The following is a 22,127-nucleotide window of genomic DNA, read 5'->3' as shown; positions in this document are numbered from 1 at the left end:
CGCGATCAAGAGAGAACGGATGAAAGCTGAAGCTGTAGGTGCGATGATGAAAGTGCCCAGGCGCGTAAGATAAGAGTTTGCGGCGCGGTCTTGATTGGCCAGTGTGGGGCTTCGCGCGCTAGCGCCGTCTTATCGGTTTTGCCGCGTATCTACCGTTGAAAAAAGTTAGGAAATTTTGGCGGGGAGCCGCTTCGCGGTGAAGCTCTTCTCGCAGCGAAACCTGGACCTTGGATCGCACTCTACAAATCTCTTTTTCCGGCGTGCAACACCGCCAAGATGCCGTCCAACTCTTCCGGGCGCATCGCCAAGGTGCGAAAGAACAAGAATCTGACACCGCACCAGAAGAATCATCGATGGGAGTCTTTCAGCACCAAGATCTCCAAGTTCAGTTCCCTGCAGCCGTTGCGAAAAGTTCGACGCCATGACCTCGAAACCGAAGACCTTTCGACATCGACGTCGTACTTCCAGACCGGGCTGCAGAAATGGGGAGAGCTCAATGTCTCGAAGCCCTTCTCCGCCTTCAAGACAAAGGTGTATCCGCTGTGCGAGAGTCTCCCTCAGCTTCTGCACTTCGAGCAGCGGATAATGGACCTTTTGGCCGATTTCATCTCAGGCCAAGACAAGGAAGCTCTGGAGCCTCTTCTGGATCTCCTTACAGCATTTTCACACGACCTGGGAGTCCGATTCGAGAAACATTATGGGAGGAGTTTGGATTTGATGGTGGCAATCGCCGCCAAACCTCAGCCTGTCGAGGTTATCGAGTGGACATTTGGCTCCCTCGCCTTTTTGTTCAAATACCTCTCCAAATTGCTCGTCCCGGACCTGCGACCGACATTCAAGGTCATGGCACCTCTACTCGGAAAGTCGCGACATCCTCCTCATATCGCCCGGTTCGCCGCTGAAGCCCTGAGCTTCCTGGTAAAGAAGGCCGCCGCGCCGTCGCACCGCGAAACAGCTCTCAAGCGCCTGGTTGAATGTGCGCGGGACGATCTCATCAGCATCAAGTCTGATCGCCAGTTCACCCTCTACAAGGACGGTTTGATGACCATGTTCGCCGAGGCCATCAAGGGTACAGACAACATCATCCACTCGACTGGTCCAACAATTTTTGCCGCTTTGGTCGATGCTATTCCTGAGGAGGAGCGCTCCCTCGCAGAGGAGACTATTTGGACCGATGTCGTCTGTGGTGTTCTGACCAGCGTGATTCACCATGCGACTGTCGACACCTTTGGAGAATTCGCTGAGGGAGTTCATCAGTCGGTTCAAGCCAACATGGAGCGTGTTTCCGCGGCTGATCGTCAGTGGCAAGCAATTCCTCTACTCAGGATCTACGGCACCCTGGCTGGAGTTCGAAAGGGATATCGACTGAGCGACTGGGCTCCTCTTATCCGCAACTTTGTCGAAATGCTGTCGAATATTACCAAAGCGGCGCTCGAAGTGCCAAAGGATGCCGAAAGCGTTGTGTGGAAGTCTGTTATTGTCAACATCGCCATTGTTTGGCATCACGCGCCGATCGACGCTTTAATACCCCATATTGTTTCACTTACTCAATCCCTGAGCCGGGAGCCGTTCATGAAATGGTTCATCCCTTTCTGCTCATACTTTTGCGAGCTGGATGCTCAACGTTTCGGAAGTCTGTTCCGGAATGATTTCCAGAAGTAAGCCCCCTTCTTTCTATGTTTAATCTCAGGACTAATCATGTCAGGTTTATTGCCAACCACTGGTCTGAAGGCCCTAATGAGGACATGTTATGTGTCTTGTTGCCTAAGATGATCGAGAACCGCGCTTTTCCGCCCGCGGGCGAAAAGGACAGCTGCAGGATGCCGCAAGCCTGGCAAGACCAGATCGTTTCCAAGTTTGAGCGCTTGGAAATCTCGCCTTTCCCTGAGAGGGGTCCTTACAACAAGGATCCTCAGGTCTGGAGGGATAGGTGTCTGCCAAAGTACTCTGCTCTGCTCCGAATTCTGGAGTTGACCACGGTTCATCCATCCACAAACGCTCGCATCGCCGAGCTTCTGCTCCGAAAACTCAAGTTGGCTCTGCGACCTTCCTCATCTCTTGCATCTGATGAGGTTCATTTTATCGTTGGCCAAGGATTCCATGCATATCTTCGTATGAGCAAGGCTGCCGGATCTGTCGACATTGCCTTGAGCCCTTTGCTGCGAGCTGCTGTACCACGCTTCGCACAGTCTATTGGCTTCCTTCACGCGTATCTTGCCTACGAGGAAATTCTTCGAAGCAAAGAGACGACTGAGAGACAAAGCAGCACAAGCAGTGAGAGTTCGACGAGCGAAGAAGATCCAGTCATCAAATCATTGGTTGAGAACCTGAGCTCTCCGTCTCACGAAATTCGCCTGGCATCTTTGGAACTGCTCAAGACACTCAACCCGGTTGCAGATGCCTTCAACAGCGTTGACACTATGATCGAAGTTGAGCAGACTCCCCTGGGCCTCGCACATACAAGAACAATTGCTATGCACCTTCGCAAGCTGGGTCAGAATTACGCGTCATTTGAGGACAAGTCGTGGCTGCAGCAGGCAGTTCCGTCATTCCTTTACGGTATGCTGACGGTCAAGCTCTCGCCCGTCTGGGATGATTCCGTGGAGACGATGAAGCAAATCGCCCAGACCAAGGCTGGAGAGGAAGCGGTCTGCGAGGTTGCTTTCCGCTGGCTCAAAGTTCCTTCGGCTCGCTGGGGCCCTTCACAATCGGAAACCCACTCTTCGGGTCCGACATTTGTGTCCGACTTTGAATGCACCGCAGTTCGCCGGCTTGAAGAAGTTGCAGATGAGGTGGAAGAGGCCATTGAACGCCCAGATGACTTGATGCTGCAAAGTTTCGACGAGAAGCAACGGACAGCAGAGGTTGCGGCTGGTAACTCTAGATCCCGCGCGCTCAAAGTGTTCAACGCGATCCCTGCCATTGCAGAGAGAAGATCTCGTCACCTTGTTCCACACTTCCTCGCCTGGGCGGGTGACGATGACCGAACTCCTGACTCGGCTGATGAGCAAGACACCTCCGAGGGCGCGACCTGGTCTCTCGCGGACCGCAAAGCCATGGTTGGTGTCTTTTCGCAGTTCATCAATCCTCGAGTCCTGTACCAACACGAAGAAGTCTATGCTGCACTTCTGCAGCTGATGGAGAATGGTGATGTTGAAGTCCAGAAAGTCACTCTCAAGGCTATCCTTGCGTGGAAGCAAGAAGCCATCAAGACCTACCAAGAAAACCTCGAGTTTCTCCTTGACGAAGCTCGGTTCAAGAACGAGCTTACTGTCTTCCTTCAGGATGATACTGCCATCAAGTCGGAACACCGGGCCGAGTTGATGCCTGTCCTCCTTCGATTGCTCTATGGTCGAACCATCTCCAAGAAGGGCGCGGCTAGTGGTCGCCACGGACTTCACGCAACCAGGCTTGCTGTCCTGCGAAATCTCAGCGTTGAGGATATGGGCAGCTTTTTGGACATCGCCACCGGAAAGCTTAAGGATGTCATGGTCGTCGGCGCATCCAAGAAGATATTTGACGAGCCCCTGCTCCCTGTTCGAAAGCAAATGGGTTTCCTCAATATGATTTCCTCTGTCATCTCCGAGCTTGGAAACAACGCGACGCCCTACGTCGAAACCCTCCTCAACGCGGTTCTTTATTGCCTTGTTTTCGCCTGTCGACAACTGAGCGGACATGGCGCGGATCCGGAAAATCCCCTTGACGAGGAGGAGGAGGAGAAGGCCAGCACACATTCTCTTCTCAGAGTGATCCGTTCGACTGGTCTGAAATGTCTGAATGCGCTCTTCCAAAACGCTCAATCTTTCCAGTGGGCGCCGTATCAAGACATCATCATTGAAGAGGTTGTTGTTCCAAGACTTGACAATCTACCTATCGAGACGACTCAGGGAGTATCGGGCATGCTACAGCTCTTCTCGACCTGGTCAGTTCTTCCTCGTGTCGCTCTCTTCCTCGCGCCACACGACAAGGTTCTTCCGGATGGAGTTCTTCCCAAGGTTATTGAAACCCTCTCAACCAAGGGCAAGGACGAGGTCAAGATTCACGTGCTGGCCATCATTCGTAACCTGGTGAAGCTTGCCACCGCGCCCGCTCAAGAGTCGGAGTACAACGAGGTTATCAAAGCCGAGCTCCTTGACACGAATGCCGCAGCGATCTTAGCCCAGATCACAACGGTTCTGGATATGTCAGGCCTTAGCAATGACCTGTTGGAGGCATGTGTGGAGACCATCTTGTCTTTGGCACCGATTGTTCAGGATCCCCAGGACATTCAGTCTGTGATCAAGATTTCCATCTTCCTCCTGAACCAGCCTCCGCGACGAGTCAGCCCCAAGCTCAAGGGCAGAATCCTTCTCATTGTCGAACAATACGTCACACGTTCCAATGCCGTTGAGGACCGATCACTCCTTGACGACGTGTACGACACTGTTTCATCTCTCTACAGCTATTTCAAGGACCAAGAGAACCGACAGTCCCTGTCAAGGGCGTTGCTGGCTCTCGCTGGGAAAGACAATGATCTGGTGGAAGTTGCTGGCCTCTGCGAAGCCCTCAATTCGTTCAAAGAGGGTCGGATCGAGGAGCCAGATTACGACAAACGTCTCGCCGCCTTCAGTGCCATTTCAGGTGACCGGGAGGTCCCTCTCACTCCAAAGCAGTGGCTTCCTCTGCTTCACAACTTGATTTTCCATATTCGAGACGACGAAGAATTTGGAATTCTCTCGTCGAACTCGGCCGATGGCATTCGACGATTCATTCGAGATGTGGCTGCTTGCACAGTTGATGCTTCAAAGGAAAAGTTCGACGCTTACCTGCGAGACGTCATCCTCCCTGCTCTCTATGTCGGAGCCCGCGAACCCTCCGACACCGCTCGACGAGAGTATCTCCGGGTCATGGGACACCTCATCATGACAATGCCCGAGTGGGAGCCCATTGCCGACCTCAGCGCCTTGTTGAATGACAGGACAGAGGAGACTGCAGAGCCAACCTTCTTCTTCAACATTCTGAGTCCCGCGACTTCGAGGCAATTGGAGGCTCTTCAGATTCTCGAGGCTGCCAACAGCCAGAAGGAGATGGGTAGCCAGAATCTTGCTCAGTTCTTTATCCCACTTCTGGAGCATTTCATCTTCGGTCGTACTGATGGAAGCGATGACCATGGGCTCGGTGCGCAGGCGACCAACACCATTGGTAACCTAGCAAAGTCTCTGCACTGGAAGCATTACCGTACTACCTTCCAGAGGTACATCGGCTACGTCGAGTCAAAGCCCGATCTTCAGAAGCAGACAATCCGTCTCCTTGGCAAGTTTTCCGATGCCCTCATTGCTGCATCTGAGGAGGTTCCAGAGGAACGCATGGAAGTGGACCAAGTCGATGCCTCGTCCTCCACCAGCACAAGGCTTCCTCTCACGATTCCAAAGGCAGAGAAGCTGCATGCTGAGGTAGAAAATTCGTTCCTGCCCACGCTCATCAAGCATCTTCATCTGAAGGATGAGTCGGAGGTTAGTTACCGTGTCCCTGTTGGTGTAGTCATCATCAGGCTCCTGAAACTCCTACCTTCGGAGCAAATGGATCAGAAGTTGGCAGGTGTCTTGACGGATATCAGCCACATTCTTCGAAGTAAATCTGTGGAGGCTCGAGACATGGCTCGAGATACCCTGGTCAAGATTGCTGTTAACCTTGGCCCCTCATTCTTTGGCTTCATTCTCAGGGAACTTCGAGGAGCTCTCACCAGAGGATACCAGCTTCATGTACTCTCGTACACTATGCACTCGATCTTGGTTGCAGTCATCCCTGGCTACTCTCCTGGTGACTTGGACTACTGCCTTCCAACTATCGTGACGGTTATCATGGACGACATTTTCGGCGTCATCGGACAGGAGAAGGATGCCGAAGGATACACCAGCCAGACAAAGGAGATCAAGAGCAGCAAGAGTCAGGACTCAATGGAGCTGGTTGCCAAGAATGCGTCCATCAGCCAGCTCATTGAGCTTGTGAGGCCTCTGCGGGCCCTCCTGATGCAGAAAGTTGACCTCAAGATGATTCGCAAAATTGATGCCCTCATGACGCGCATTACTGCGGGTCTCCTTCAAAACCCAGCTGCCGAAAGCCGCGACACTCTGGTCTTCTGCTACGAGGTCATTCAAGACGTCTACAACTCACAGAAGCCCGAAGTTGAAGAGAAGATCGATCCGAGGGTCAAGAAGTACTTGGTCCAGAAGGGTGCCAAGAAGAGTGGCGAGCGAGGTAGGACAACCAAGAACACCTACAAGCTCATTCGCTTCGCCGTCGACATTCTTCGGGCCATTTTGAAGAAGCACGACAGTCTGAGGAATGCTGCCAACATCTCTGGCTTTGTTCCTATTCTGGGTGATGCCTTTGTGGGCGGAGAGGATGAAGTGAAGATCTCGGCCTTCAGACTACTGGCTGTCATCGTCAAGGTGCCATTCCCTGATGACCAGGCCGATAAGCTCTACAAGGTTGCTGTCAAGGAAGCAACAAAGGGTATCTCGATGGCGGTCTCTACCACGACTGACCTGTCTCAAGCAGCGCTCAAGATGCTGGCTGTTGTCCTTCGAGACCGCCGAGATGTCCCGGTCAAGGACGCGGCAATCGACATGTTGCTTGCCAAGCTTAAGGATGATCTGACGGAGCCCCTGTATCGACACGTCACATTCAACTTTTTGCGATCGGTTCTAGACCGACATATCGAGACTGCAGCCATCTACGACACTATGGACTATGTCGGAACAGTCATGATCACCAACGACGACAAGGATACTCGTGATCTGGCACGAGGCGCCTTCTTCCAGTTCATTCGAGAGTACCCTCAGAAGAAGGCCCGTTGGGCCAAGCAGCTCAACTTTATCGTCGCCAATCTCAAATACGACCGAGAAGGTGGTCGTCTGTCTGTCATGGAGATTGTCCACCTGTTGCTCATGAAGTCTTCCGATGACTTCGTCCAGGAGGTTGCCGCCACTTGTTTCCTCCCGCTCTTCTTTGTCCTGGCCAACGATGACAGCGAGAAGTGTCGACTTGCAGCGGGCGAGCTGCTAAAGGAGATCTTCCGCAAGGCTGACAAGGAGAGGACGCAGACTTTCTTAGGCCTGTTGCGTTCGTGGCTCGACAAGGATGGGAACGAGGCAGTTATCAAGCTCGCCCTCCAAGTCTTTGGCTACTACCTCGAAGCCCATGAAAACGCCTCGAAGAACAAGAAGGACTTCAAGCTTGTTATTTCCAAGGTCAACGGCGTCATCGAAGCTGAGGATATCCGTGAGGTCGATGGAGAGCTCCTCGAGGCTGCGCTGGGAGTTGTCCGAGCCTCTATGACCGTGTTCCCCGACAAGATTCTGGCAAGCAATAGTGAGGACATGTGGGCGAACATTGCCAAGTGTCTCTCTCATCCTGATACACCTGTCAAGGTGGCGTCCATCGGCCTGATCAGCTCCTTCTTGGCTGATTTCGCACAGAAGGCTGGTAGCACCCCTATTGGCGAGTCGGTGGAGGGCAGCTATGGACTTGAACTTGACCTGGCAAAGGTACAGGATCTTGTCAGGCAGGCGCTTGGTGTTCTGGCGACTCGTGATGTGGATGAGAAACTGGGGGCAGAGGCTGTCCAGGTTCTCGTTTTCCTGACTCCTCGTCTGCCCGTGCGACCTCCGGTTGAAGAGGAGGAGGAGAGTGAGAGCGAAGAGCAGGCGGTGGAGGAGGAGGACGCTGATGAAGTCGAGGAGAAGCAACGAAAGACGGATCTTCAGCATCTGTTCTGGAAGCTGTCTCACATCATCCGAAGGGAGATTCCCCCCAGAGCGGTGGCCATCACGCCCAAGGTTGCTGCTATGGAGGTTCTCGAGACTGTTTGCCGCAGGTCTCCTTTGGATCGCCTGCAGCCATCTCTCAAGGCCATCCTGGTGCCGCTGCACAACCTCACCGACCCCTCGATTGCGCCGCCATTCTCAAACGATGAGCTCTTTAAGACAAAGCATGAGGGTCTCAAGACCAGAGCGCAGATTCTCATGGATGCCCTGCAGAAGAAGTTTGGAACGGCCGAGTACACGAAGCAGCTGCTGGCGATCAGGGAGGAAGTGAGGGCCAAGAGAGAGCAACGGTCCAGCAAGAGAAAGATCGAGGCGCTTGCGCACCCTGAAAAGTATGGACGGGACAAGCGGAAGAAGTTTGAGAAGAACAAGGAGCGGAAGAAGACGCGATCCAAGGAGCAAAAGGTGATGAGGCAGTCGTACAAGCGGTGGTAAACAAGTTGTGGCCGAGCATCAAGTGGCGTTTTGGAGTTTTCGGCATTAGACAGCACCTATTTCAAGGCGTTAGCTTGTGGATATATAAAAGTTCACTGTAGATGAGATTGGGAAAATACACAACGCCATCAAGGCGAATCTTTATCAATATGTTTTGTCTATGAGAAGGGTATCCTACCAACGCCACCCAATGCCCTCTACTCTATCATACAACATGGTGCTCTTTTATCTTTGTTCGTACATCTTAAAACCCATATGGCGACTTATGAATTCTCGGTCTTTCCAGCCCCCTCTTCAGATTGAGCAAGAGATTCCTCTGGCCAGAACTCAATATCGCCGTCCTCGCCCAGGCTTCCTCGCTTGACGAGCTGTCCCTTTTCCCGCATGAGATCCTCGACGGTGATCTTGCGATCTCCAAAGATATTCAAATGATCGCTGATGACGTGACGGTTTCGGCATTCAGGGCAGGTAATAAGCGTAGAGCCATAGTGGTAGCCCTGCTTGGAGACGTTGTGGTGGGAGCGATGGCCGCAGGGCACGCAGGTGAAGGACAGCTGGTAGTACGACGGCTTGATCTCTGGTCGCTCGCCCTCGCTCTTGGGCTCCTCTCCGGGCTGTGCCTGCTCGCGGTTGGGCTGCGCGTACTTTTGCGTCGGCGGGCGGGGGATCGAATGCGCCGCGCGGGAGGCGATCAAGGGTTGGAAAACTGCGGCGGGGCGAGCGCGGATAATGCGCTGGGGTTGCGAGCGCAGCTGGCGCAGGATCGAGGAAACGATTGGTGTTGAGCGAGAGGCCATTTTTTGCGTTGTAAGGGTGAGGATGAAAGGTAGTGTTTTTTTTGGGTAGATGTAAGTGGTGATGGTCAAGTCGGAGTTGAGAAATGTTTTAACATCCGGGGTTGCTTTGCCGCGAGACGTCATTCGTGGGTCCGGGTACTTAGTAAGGTCCATCATGGAATCTTGACGAATCACGGCAGTTGGCGCACTTACACGGTCGACTTGTACTTTTTGACTACACTTGAGTCCGATGTTGACGGGAGAGGCCTATAAATGTTTTGAAACTATCATGAAATACCCAAGATTGGAAGTGTTGATGCCAATGCCGCGCTCTTAGAGCCATGTGCCTGCCATGGATATTATCAAGCCCACATGGCAGGACTCAGCCCATGTGTGGACTTGCCTTGAATAAACGGTTGTTACCAAGTTAAGCAATTGCAGATAATGGGTGGAAGGACGTTCTTTCCTCCTAATCCCTCTCTTAATACAATCCTTTTCGAAGTCCCAGAGAATTCATGATCCCTCTCCTTTAATAACTCCTAACCTTTGCAGAAACCCTACCATCACATCTCCCTATTGACCAGCATCTGATTATCACTCCTTCGTTCCTCTATAGAAAACTCCGAGAATTCTCATTATGAAGCTCATTCCAACTCTTGCCTCCTTGACCCTCTTCCTATTCGCCGCCCTTGTCTCCGCAAACGACGACCTCGTCCTTGCCATCAACACAATCAACCAAGCCCGTCAGGCCAAGGGCATCAACCCTCTAGGCTAGAGCCCAGATCTCGCGGCCTACGCACAGTATTGGGCAAATCAGATGGGATCCGGAGCGCAACCCTTCAGTCACGCACCTCCTGAGCTCCGACCTTTGCAGGGTGAAAACATCTTTCAGCAGACAGCTACCCAGTGTGATGCTGTCCACGACACACCTCTTCAGAATGCCGTGAATGCTTGGCTTTCGCAAGAGAGGCTTTACACGGGGCAGCCCATCAACGATGGAAAGGAGCCTTGGCTTCACTGGTGTAAGTGGCCACGCTCTTGCAATGTGTGCTTGAAGCTGATAACCACAGCTCAATGCATGTGGTCACAAACAACCCACATCGCTTGTTCAAGAGCATACAGCGTGTCAGAACCATGCAGAGTATTCGACGTTTGCCGTTTCTACCCAGAGGGAAACATGTAAGTCTACCATGTCGACGAAGTGGTCACCGCTAACGACTGCCAGAATTGGGCAGACGCCGTTCTGAGTGACGACTATCGATTAGTCGTGTGCCCCCGGAAATACTGATTGGGTCTAGATATAATACACGAATGTGTTGTGCAACGGTTGAATTTCGTCATGTGGATCACTGTAATGGTTTTCGGAGAAGCCAGGGGTTCATTCATGTACATACTTCGTCACTGTTGGTTGGATTATCATCAAGCATGCACATGGTTACCAGTAACCTATTAAGAGTAGGAAGAAATTACGTATGGAAATTAAGATGGAATAATATTACAGATCAAGCTGGTATCAACAAGTCATCCCAACTTCATAGCTGCTGAGAGAAAACCAGGCTTTCTGATGCGAAGGTCCAGGGTAGGCAATCACACATGATTACATAATACAACCCATAGGTGGTCAGTGCTCTCCAAGGGAAACACCGAATTTGTGGCAGACAGTGAGCGACGCGATTGAGAAAAAGGCCCCCAGTTCGCGACTCCATCAAGCATCGAGCGCTGAAGCCATCACAACAGACACGCCAAAGTCACCACGTCCCCTCCCATTCCACGACTGTGCACTTTCCATCACTTTCGCACAGGCCCCGGCAACTTGGTCGTCTTTTTCGCGTCCCGGCGCACTGGAGCAAAAGCGAGAGACGAGTCCTCGCGCGTCGGCATAGCTCCCTTTACTGGTCCAGTATAGGATGACCCTCGAGGTCCCCTAACGCACACAATGGAACGATCAAAGCCCCAGGCGTTCTTGTCGAGCTACGCGCCGCGATTGCGCGGCTACAACAACTCCCTCCTCACCCCCGTACTGCCGAGCGCGCCTTCTGGCCCCGTCTCGAGAACGACCAAGCGAGGCACCACCATCATCAACTACGCCGAAGATGGGTACGACGACCTGGATGAGGATAGCGACGACACCCGAAGACGACCCACCGGCCTGAGAAGCTTGCGCAAGGAGGACTCGGTCAGCAGGCAAGACATCGCTGAGAAGGCAGGCAAGGACACCAAGGAGCCCGTCGAGGTCCAGGGCATCTGGCGCGATTGGATGGCCAAGCATCGTTTGGCTCGGAGCGATCAGCAGAATGCGGTGCAGGCTACATTGCCGCTCACACTGATTCCGATCCGGATCGACCTGGATGTTCCGGCCTTCGTGCCCCCGCCTCCATTTCCAACACCGAATCCCAATACCGTCGACATCTCCCTCCCTCAGTATCGACAACAGGAGATGACGGTGCCATATAAGCTGCGAGATATTTTCTGTTGGAATCTCCACGAGACGCTGATCTCGACCGACCAGTTTGCTCAGACTCTGGTGCAGGATCTCGACCTTCCTCACAGGCAAAACGCTATCGCCGAGATCAGCAAACAGATTCGGACGCAGCTCGAGGAGTATGCGGGCGTTGCCCTCCACCCGCTGTTCCACGCGGAGCAGCCGGCTCCTTCTCTCCCGCAACCGACGGTCAGCGGATTGACCCCAAGACCAAGCTTCGCCCTCAAGTCTCGGGACGAATCTCCCGCTTCTGCGATCCGAGGCACCTCTCGACCAGACACACCTGCGCAGACAGGAGGCGCACCCACTCCATCTCAGACACAGGCCCCAGATGTGACAGCTGAGGCAACTCCCATTCTCCCCGATTCTGATGACTACAACCCTGACGATACATATCGATGCATCATCAACCTGAACCTTAATCTGGCTTCAATGTTGTACACAGACAAGTTTGAATGGTCTCTGCTGCACCCACCAGGCACTGCTGAGGCGTTTGCCAAGGTGACGTGTGCTGACCTAGGTCTTACCGGAGAGTGGATTCCAGCCATGACACATGCTATCTATGAGGCTGTCCTGCGACTAAAGAAAGAGGCCTGCGAGGCGGGTGGACTTGTGGCCGGATGGGGTGGACTACAGCAAGAACTGCCAAACGATGCCGCCCACGGTGTGGAGGCTGGTTGGAGATATGATCCCGACCACCTAGGAGACGACTGGGAACCCAAGGTAGAGTTCCTGAGCAATGAAGAAATCGAGAAGCGAGAGGGCGACCGAGAGCGTCAAGTCCGTCGGTTACGTCGGGAGACGGCACGGTTCAGCTCTACGACAGGCATGCTGGGTGGCACACCGTTTGGCGCTCCGATGGAGGTCGAGGAGGAGCGGATGGGACGAGGCGAGCGGTCGAAGAAGAAGCGGAGATTCCGAAGCCTGAGTCCGCTGGGCCGAGGAGGGACGCCGGGAGGGCGAGGAACTCCAGACGTGGGCGGATATGGAGGCGGCGGAGCTCTGACGGACCAAGAGAGACTCCAGTGGAGATGCTGGCATTGCCAGATATGGGGCACCAGCGTCTGGGCAGTGCGAGACGGCCCTGCAGGCCCAAGGGTAGGTGCAGCTCCTCAAGGATTTGTTGACTTGTTACTGACGGTTCCTAGACCCTGTGTGCCAACTGTGGATATCTCTATGAGCGAGATCAGAGGCTTCCTCGCCAGTGCAAGAATCTTCATTTCCAAGACCCTCGTATTGTTTAGGAACCTACAGATGGAAAGCAGCAAGAAAGAAGAGCAGCCCCTGAAGCTCGGGCGAGTAAAAGTTCACGGTCGCCAAGCAAGAGTAACAGACAGCTTAGCCGAACGCCGTCTATCACTCACCTACGCTGGCAACCCGTGCATGTTCAGTGAGCGAGCTCGCTCCAAGACACAAGGGCATTGCATATATCTATCCTATCAGTCTCATTTCGGGAGTCTTGTTTTTGCGAGCAAAAGCTTTGGGGCGGTGGCTTTGGGACTCAGGGATGTTTTACGGCGTCTCGGGAGGATATGGATTCCTCAGTGGACGGTTTTTGACGTTGGTAATTGTGGAAACGGGGATGTGCCAGCCAGCCAGGATGGATGGATGGATTCGAGGTGTAGAGTATTGTGCAGTACCAGTACCACCTTTGTAGAATATATTAGTGCAAAAGGGGTGTTTTGAGCCGACGCCTGATGGATGGACTCTGTGGTAACATGGTTATGGTTGTGTCCTCGGAGGGAGGTTGCCAAGGTTGATCCTCGAAGGAGCAATAAAGTGGCTTCCATCCAAAAAGAGGTGACATGATATGCATGATGCTTGATTAAGGGGGCGGTTGAAGCATCCATGCTTGGAAGATGCAGGTGATGCCCACGACATTTGGTCGTCACGTGTGCCACCTGACTTTGACCTCCAGGCCAAGCTCTACCCAATCACGACACCATCAACCTCCATCATGGCCCTGAAACACCGGCATTGAACGGCCTTCCGGAGCCCGAGAATGGGTGCTGCTACATGCTACCCTAGCTGCTTATCCCCATCCCTTGCTGCCTCGCCTGTCGAACCATCCATCCCATCACACCAAGAAGCTGTCCATATTGGGACAATCCGGAGGAACCCCTTCCACGATCGAATCCGTCCACCACTCACCACGGCCACTCGAGCACCCCGCATGCTCCTTTGGGAAGTCACATCACTGTCGCATCTCGGCCACTTCCTCCACGTGCGGTCATTACCTCCGGTCTGGAGTACCGGCCGGCTTGGCGACTGCCATAGGGCGGTTCGACCCGAGCCAGCGTCCAGGATTCAGGGCCACCTTTCGGCCTGCGGTGGCCGAGTGGCTGAGGGATCGCATCTGCCTTGTCTTTGCCTCGGCAGGACAAGGCTGAGGGGCCCTCTCTGCTTCGATGGGCCTTCTCGATGGCGAAGGATCAGGGTTTGACTTTGTCTTGAACCTTGAAACATCAAGACCTCACTCGACATGCTACCGCAGATCCTACCAAAGCTAATTCATAAGTTCCCCGGACCGACCAGCCATTCAACGCTTGAAGCATAAACGCCATTCATTTGGTGCTAATTAGTTACTGCGACCTGGCCATCACATGCGACCTCCTATCGCCAAGGTGCCTGCCGGACATAGATTCGCCGAGACCCCTACCCAAGGCCCTCCTCACAAGGCAACGTGGTGATTCCAGACCCATGTATGCACGACCTCTCATGGAAAACCCGCAAAATGCTGGATCTGGATCGGGAAGCTCTCCAACCTTATTACCTTGTCCGTCAGGGGTCCACGGCTCCGCAAGTTCTGCCTGCCACATGACTCGAGTGTCGGTCTGGGATAGACAAGATGGCACATGAGCAACGTACGATAGCCTCAATGTGACTATGGCCGCACATCCTCATCATCGTGAGCGTCAAACTAGCTGGAAGGCGAGTGGAAACCGACGGCTGCATTCCCGAAAGTGCCGTCGACCCGTCTCACTCGACGACTTCACGCGTGTTCGTCTCGAGCCCTATTGTCGAGAAAGGCCAATACGGGATTTAAGCTCTATGCAGTTGAAGCGCCAATATTGAATCTGCGTTTATGGAGAACGAAACACAGGAGGGCTTAAGCGCCGAGGGGCACTTCCTGTCCAACAAGACTCTGATGGGAAACACGTCAAGGCTACTATTGATACCAACATAGGACAAACTCGTGCGGACAAGTACGTACTTGAAGGAATATCGAGTGGGCTCACTGCTTTCTGGGATGCCAATTTTCTGCTCACGAATCCTCCATGTGTGCAAAGGGCAATCTTCTCCGTCATCTCGCCTATACCACGAGACTCCTCGGACTTGGCTGCTCGCTCTTGGGCTAAAATTGCAGTTTATTCGACTTCACTCACGGCTTTGATCGGAAGCTCAGGCAAAAACGACCCGCACGGAGGCCCTTCGCCCGTGGCAAGCGCCTTTCCAGCCTACAACACCTCAGCCTTGACGCTCGAGAATCCTTCGACCAGTCATGGGATGGCTTCCCTTGTCGACACACACGGCTAAATGGCTTGCTTGACTAGGAGGCGAATGTCTGAATAAGATTGCGGGGTGAAGCTCTCCCGCTCAGTTGCCTTCCCAGGGGGGGTATCCGATCACCGGATGATCCGTCCTTGGCCTCAGGTCCACGCTCCGTTAGCTCACGGCAGACGCTCGATGGAAGCGACGGCCCGAGAATGGGGAAACGATGACAGCCGCTTTCGAGCCTCCGGAGAAGGACGCCTCCCTCGAGGCATCCCTAGCCACTCACACATGGCTGTCCTGGGCGCAACCTGGGGAGCTCCTCCAATGAGGAGTCAAAGCGAGTGCAGCCTCTTCGGAGGCTACAGGTCAACCTCATCCTGGAAAGGCGGACCGATTCGGTTGTTGTTCATGGTATCTTGTGGGAAATCATCTCATCTTTACCATTCTGGACGGTAAGCGGAGATGAGCTAGGAGACCAGAGGCTCTAGAGCGTACCCACCTACACCACTTGGATGTCACGATGTCTGTAGGTGATGGCTCTCTGGTCTTGGTGCGCCTATTCTCTCGGCTCATCAACTGAGGAGCTCGGATGGGCTAGTGGCGATGGCGGCAAGGCAGTGCCTTGGAGGGAAGAGGCGGCCCGAAACCCGGTCTTGGTCTGGGGAGTGAAGCTGGAGCTCTCTATCGGCATCACGGCTTCCACTGCCACGACTCCATACTCAACGTGCTCACGATGAACTAGGAACTAAACGACTATGGCCTTGTCAACTGTGTATTGCCACCACTCCATGGACGAGCAGACGACTATATAAGGTGTTGGACCTCCCATCTCAGATATTCCTCATCAGCCTCATCTCATCAACCTCATCACTCACTCAAACAAAGGATACAACCTCAATTCACAATGTACCGCATTCTCGCCACCGCCTCGGCTCTGCTGGCAACCGCCCGCGCCCAGCAAGCCTGCACCCTCAACGCCGAAAGCAAGCCTGCCTTGACCTGGTCCAAGTGCACATCCAGCGGCTGCAGCAACGTCCGCGGATCTGTCGTGGTTGATGCCAACTGGCGATGGACCCATAGCACCTCCAGCAGCACCAACTGCTACACCGGCAATACCTGGGACAAGACTCTCTGCCCCGATGGAAAGACCTGCGCTGACAAGTGCTGTCTTGATGGTGCTGACTACTCTGGCACCTACGGAGTCACTTCGAGCGGCAACCAGCTCAACCTCAAGTTCGTGACTGTTGGACCGTACAGCACCAATGTTGGCAGCCGTCTCTACCTCATGGAGGATGAGAACAACTACCAGATGTTCGACCTCCTGGGCAACGAGTTCACCTTTGATGTCGATGTCAACAACATCGGATGCGGCCTGAACGGCGCTCTCTACTTCGTCTCCATGGACAAGGATGGTGGCAAGAGCCGCTTCAGCACCAACAAGGCTGGTGCCAAGTACGGAACTGGCTACTGCGATGCCCAGTGCCCTCGCGATGTCAAATTCATCAACGGAGTTGTAAGTATCTCGAGTCACCAGTTTTCAGGGGTAGTTACTGACAATCATCAAAGGCCAACTCCGACGAGTGGAAGCCCTCCGCCAGCGACAAGAACGCCGGCGTCGGCAAGTACGGCACCTGCTGCCCTGAGATGGATATCTGGGAGGCCAACAAGATCTCCACGGCCTACACGCCCCATCCATGCAAGAGCCTCACCCAGCAGTCCTGCGAGGGCGATGCCTGCGGTGGCACCTACTCTTCTACCCGCTATGCTGGAACTTGCGATCCCGATGGTTGCGATTTCAACCCTTACCGCCAGGGCAACCTCACCTTCTACGGTCCCGGCTCCGGCTTCAACGTTGACACCACCAAGAAGCTGACTGTCGTGACCCAGTTCATCAAGGGCAGCGACGGCAAGCTTTCTGAGATCAAGCGTCTGTATGTTCAGAACGGCAAGGTCATTGGCAACCCCCAGTCCGAGATCGTCAACAACCCCGGCAGCTCCATCACCGACAGCTTCTGCAAGGCCCAGAAGGTTGCCTTCAACGACCCCGATGACTTCAACAAGAAGGGTGGCTGGAGCGGCATGAACGACGCCCTCGCCAAGCCCATGGTTCTCGTCATGAGCTTGTGGCACGACGTGAGTATCTAACCCCTGAGTCTCGGACAAGACACTAACATGACATTCTAGCACTACGCCAACATGCTCTGGCTCGACTCCACCTACCCCAAGGGCTCCAAGACTCCCGGCTCTGCTCGCGGCTCTTGCCCCGAGGACTCTGGTGTCCCCGCCACCCTCGAGAAGGAGGTCCCCAACTCCAGCGTCAGCTTCTCCAACATCAAGTTCGGTCCCATCGGCAGCACCTACTCCGGCACCGGCGGCAACAACCCCGATCCCGAGGAGCCTGAGGAGCCCGAGGAGCCTGGCACCGTCCCCCAGTGGGGCCAGTGCGGCGGCATCAACTACAGCGGCCCCACTGCCTGCGTGTCTCCCTACAAGTGCAACAAGATCAACGACTACTACTCCCAGTGCTACTAGATTGACAAGAAGAGTCTTGTCTCTGAAAAGAGGTTGCAACAAGGAGATTTGAGTGGGATGAGTGAGGGTTGAAAGGGGGAGAAAAGGGGTGGTCGTGAACAAACGATGCTGAAAGAGAGATGATTTGTTGACTGTTTTTCTTCTTCCTGCACATAGCTTTACATCCTTTTTTTTGCCTTTTCCAGTATTATACTTTTTTCTTTTGCAAATACAATCTGTCGTTATCTACTCCATCTACCTGCCTTGTTTGCTAAGTGACTCGTTTACCCCTGAATCTGACTTTTGCAATCTTCTCAAGATGGGAGATGGTATACAATAGGTTGAAAGTATAAAAACCTTTTGACTTGCCTGTGAAGTTTTATAGGATGAACGTAGAGCACCCATACAGGAGGAACTCGGGTTAAGGGCATTGCTGGTGTAACCTATCCACAGAGCTACGTTGATCACCAAGATAGATCGAGATAATATGTCAATATTTTTGATGCATTTGTTGACTAGGATTTCCTGTTAATATGCATTCCAATTACTTCCAATTCCACTCATCGAGCGGTTCTTGAAATCTTGTCAATCACTCGGGACCTGAACCAACACGCGCAAACATTTCAGGGGTATGCCCATGTATTGACTCCATCTTGGTATCTACATCAAAACAGCGTGTAAAAACAACTGCCAGTCTCATAATGACTCATAAACAAAGTCTACCAGAGAGACCTCTCCTAAAATCCCTTCTCTTAAACATCCTCGCGCTTCCTCTCGGCCTGCTGAATCTCAGCCCCGTCCTTGAGCTCCACGGCAGGAGTCACCTCGGCGCCGATCATCTGGGCTCCCTTCTCGGTGTGGTCGGCTCCGCCAAAGATGGCGTCCATGTGCTCGAGGGCGATGCCCTTTGTCTCGGGGATGAAGAAGAAGACAAAGATGCCGAGGAGGATGTTGACGCCGAAGAAGAAGAAGAGGCACTTGAGACCCGTCTTGGCGAGGAAGGTGGGGAAGAACTGCTGGAAGATGGTGTTGGCGACGTTTTGGCACTGCGAGGCCATTCCGACGGCCTGGGAGCGGACGTTGGCTGAGAAGACTTCGCTGGTCCACATCCAGACACCGGCACCCCAAGATGGCTTGTAGAAGAAGCTGTGGATGTTGTGTTAGAGGGTGTGTTGAGTTAGACGGGAATGTATGAGCTTACATGAAGAGGTACAGCATCACGACGATACCAATGGCCGTTGGCTCCGACTTGGGGGTAGGAGTCGCAAGACCGATGACAGGGACGATGAGCATGCAGACGGCCATACCAGCAGCTCCGACCATGAAGAGCCAGCGACGACCGAAGCGATCAGCAGTCCAGACGGCGTTGAGGGTGAATAGAATACCCATGGTAGCCCAGAGCGCGTTGATGAGGTTGCTACAGTCCAAGAGTCAGCACTATACTTGAGAAGCACAGGAGGGAAACTCACATCTTCTCGGAAGAGGTCCAGACCTGCTTGTAGATGGAAGTCGAGTAGGTGTTGAGCGTGCCCTGGCCGGTGAGCTGCTGGCCGACGTTGAGGACAAAGGCGAGGTAGAGACGCTTCCTGATGGAAGGGTCCTTGAACAGAGCACCGTAGCCAGGGCTGATGGCCTCCTTCTCGTACTCGATGGCAGCCAGGATGGCCAGCACCTCCTCCTCAACCTCCTCCTCGGTATCACGGATCCGTCGCAGGGCGGCGCGGGCGTCGTCGATCTTGCCCTTCTTGATGAGCCATCGCGGGGACTCGGGCTGGAAGGGCAGCAGGGCGATGACGATGATGGGGATCATGATCTGGAAGATGACCACCATGCGCCAGTCCCACTCGCCGAGCTTCTCGCGGTGGAGGCCGCAGGCGTAGTTGATCCAGTAGGCGATGAAGGCACCGACAGAGTAGAAGAGCTGCCAGAAGGTCATGACCTGTCCTCGGATGCTGGCGGGGGACACCTCGCCAATGTAGACGGGACCGGCAGCTGAGGTGGGGTTAGTACGGGTATAACTTCAAGTCGAGAAGCCAGGGGGGGTTACGTACTCAGAGCTGTGCCCTGGCCCATGCCGATGAGGACTCGGCCGAGAATGAAGACGCCAAGCTTTCCCTTGGGTGAAAAGGCCTGGATGAAGGCGGCAATGATGGTGACGAAACATCCGACAGCCATGCCAACCCTTCGACCGCAGAGATCGGCCTGTGATGGGGGGTATCAGCACACACTCTTGGCTCCCTTGGCTGCATTTGGGGAAGAGTTGGAGGCAGACAAGGGTATGTAGGATGTTGAACATACCAGGGGGCCACCAATGAAGAAGCCGCTAACGATGGCACCGATGGTGTAGCACGTGTTGATCAAGCCGACAGTGTAGCTGTCCCGCTTCTAGAGAGTGGAAGATCCATGGTTAGCCACGAGCTGCCAAGAACAAGACGCGGCAAGGGAGAGCCGACTTACAAGGTCGAGGTTGAACCAGTCGAGCCAGTGCTGAGATGCTTGGAGAGCCTGCATGTTTGATACGAGTCAGCGATGGATGTTCTTGGGGGCGGGAGGCGAGTCATGTTTGGGGAAGGGTTTTGCTTTGCGTACGTTGAAAACACTCGAGTCAAAGCCGTAGAGCGTCATGCAGGACGCTGCCACCATGGCAATGAACCAGTTGTAGGTTCTTGTCTTGCTGACCATCTTGACGGCTTGTGATGTACTCGTATATGGGATCTTGTGTATTGTAAAAAGACAGGAACAGGAACCCCTTGGTTGTCGAGCAAGGCAGAGAGAGAGAGATACCCCTTTGTATAAGAAAGGAAGGGGGAGGGAAGAGAGGGATGGTTGAGCACAGAGATCAGAAGAAAAGAAGAAGAAGAAAAGGCTTCTCCCGTCATCTTTTTATCTTTAGAGATAGTCCTCCCCCGGACCCCAGACCCCAGGTCGAGACTGTTAGCCTGCTCCACCGGGCAGAAAGGAACAGGAGACTCATGACTAGGGAAAAGACAGAGTAGGAAGATCACGTATGAGAGACCAAAGCCCATGTTAGCTGCAGTAGCTTCCCTGAAACTTTGAACCCGGCACGTAGTACTGTAGTAGTAGTCGCTTAGTTGGTCGGCCCGTGACGTTTGCTTCGACTGAAGTTGTGGTTCGGTTTCTCCATTAGTTCCAGAGCTCAAGCCTCAGTTTGGGACGGACCCCCGCGAACCAAAGCCGGACTCTAACCCCCAACGCGGAGTCGTATCTTTTTTTGACTCTGGGTCTCTTCCCCCACGGGCGCTTGTGAACGGCCAAGGCGAATCTCTTGGTGTTTCCATCGTGATGAGCACTCAACATGATACGTCCCCTTCATCTGCTGTGCCGTGCCGAGTTCCGTGAGCCCTGCCAACCCCCCTTGTCGTTTTCCTCCACCAGCTCGGGAGCTATGTCGGTTTTGGGTGCGTCCATTGCCTCTCTCGCCCCCCCGATTCCTGTGGCTAGCCTCACCTCCACAGACGCTGGGGGTTGATTTGCTTTGGGCTTTGGAGGTTTGGGACGTTTAGAAGTGGGTGTGGGGAATGGGGGAAGGGCTCGTGGGCAGATGGGATGGTTGCGTCGCGTCGCTAGATCGGGGTTCTCATTGGTGGGAAAATTATCCGGGGCGAATTTCTCCGTGTGGTCAAGGCTCAGACCAAGGACGTCGAGACCCGCTTCGCTCTTTCCCTCCACGATTTCCATTTCCGCTCTCTTGTGCCGTGCGGAGTAGCTGGTCGTTGGGCCTATCTTCCCCGCATCTCCATCACCAACCAAGATGATATCGTGGAGAAAGAAGCGAGGCCTAACTTGTTTGGACGGAGGATTCTATTTACAAGAGAAGGTTATCTAAGATAAAGACAATGCTCATACTGTGTTGTGTTGTGTTGATGCTGTACCAAAGAAACCCACTCTCACCATGCCATCGCTCATCATCATGTCCTGTTCAACCACGAGCTTCAATCCCTAGAATGACTAACCAGATGCCTACACCTCCCTTCGGTCAACTGATGTCCCTTCTCGCCCGTGCAATCTGCAAGGTGAGAACACACCACTCACCGAGACAATCCTGGCCAGCCAAGGTCGATCCTTCTCGGCCACGAGCCGCCGCCGTCCAACGCCAAGAACCGCCGCCCATCACCTCACCCGACTCTCACATTAGCTGCAGGCCATTTATCTGCTTGCCCCTGGCAGTGCCAGACCGTTCCCGTCCCCTCAAGTCGACTCGAAGCTTACAGGACCGCTTCTTTTTTCCTCTTTGCTTCGGTTCCGCACCGAGGTGAGAACGCCCTCGGACATTATCGGCCAGAGCAGAGCATGAACCCAGCCAGGGGTCGGTCACCATACGCCCTATATACGCATCAATCAATGCCTGCTATCCCTTCTGATTGGACTCGTTCAAATCAACATCAACATCGAAATGACACAGAAAATGTCGCCTGATCACCATCAAGCCGCATTTTCTCCACCTACAGCACAGCCAGCTTCCACTTGATCGATCGAGCCTATCCTCCGACTCAACACACACACACACACACACACAACTTCTCCTCGAGAGCGAGGCATCCCTTCTTTTTCCATTTAGCCTAAGTATCCAAATGACGAGGGGGGCTCATACCATGGAAC

General features: G+C 53.8%; 5 protein-coding genes across 5 annotated transcripts; 3 read left to right on the top strand and 2 right to left on the bottom strand.

Annotated features, from left to right (window-relative positions):
• Positions 1-276: 276 nt before the first annotated feature.
• Positions 277-8,243, top strand: NCS54_00094200 (DRIM domain-containing protein; the record flags this gene model as incomplete). The annotated part of the gene is made up of 2 exons (XM_053146578.1): positions 277-1,658; positions 1,706-8,243. 2 exons carry the CDS (start codon positions 277-279, stop codon positions 8,241-8,243), a joined length of 7,920 nt encoding a protein of 2,639 aa, XP_053002553.1.
• Positions 8,244-8,506: 263 nt separating this feature from the next.
• Positions 8,507-9,040, bottom strand: NCS54_00094100 (DNL-type domain-containing protein; the record flags this gene model as incomplete). The annotated part of the gene is made up of 1 exon (XM_053146577.1): positions 8,507-9,040. The coding sequence occupies one exon, from the start codon at positions 9,038-9,040 to the stop codon at positions 8,507-8,509; it is 534 nt and encodes a 177-aa protein (XP_053002552.1).
• A 1,915-nt stretch (positions 9,041-10,955) lies between these two features.
• Positions 10,956-12,745, top strand: NCS54_00094000 (Hypothetical protein; the record flags this gene model as incomplete). Its single annotated transcript, XM_053146576.1, has 2 exons — positions 10,956-12,599; positions 12,650-12,745. 2 exons carry the CDS (start codon positions 10,956-10,958, stop codon positions 12,743-12,745), a joined length of 1,740 nt encoding a protein of 579 aa, XP_053002551.1.
• Positions 12,746-15,900: 3,155 nt separating this feature from the next.
• Positions 15,901-17,528, top strand: NCS54_00093900 (Glucanase; the record flags this gene model as incomplete). The annotated part of the gene is made up of 3 exons (XM_053146575.1): positions 15,901-16,509; positions 16,563-17,129; positions 17,181-17,528. 3 exons carry the CDS (start codon positions 15,901-15,903, stop codon positions 17,526-17,528), a joined length of 1,524 nt encoding a protein of 507 aa, XP_053002550.1.
• A 731-nt stretch (positions 17,529-18,259) lies between these two features.
• NCS54_00093800 (Hypothetical protein) lies at positions 18,260-20,189 on the bottom strand (the record flags this gene model as incomplete). Its single annotated transcript, XM_053146574.1, has 7 exons — positions 18,260-18,653; positions 18,709-18,924; positions 18,977-19,499; positions 19,559-19,709; positions 19,806-19,892; positions 19,965-20,012; positions 20,097-20,189. 7 exons carry the CDS (start codon positions 20,187-20,189, stop codon positions 18,260-18,262), a joined length of 1,512 nt encoding a protein of 503 aa, XP_053002549.1.
• Positions 20,190-22,127: the final 1,938 nt, after the last annotated feature.

The sequence above is a fragment of the Fusarium falciforme genome, chromosome 1, assembly GCF_026873545.1.
Source record: "Fusarium falciforme chromosome 1, complete sequence".
NCBI lineage: Eukaryota > Fungi > Ascomycota > Sordariomycetes > Hypocreales > Nectriaceae > Fusarium > Fusarium falciforme.
The sequence above is the reverse complement of the archived record's forward strand: the minus strand, read 5'-3'. Positions and strand labels throughout refer to the sequence as shown.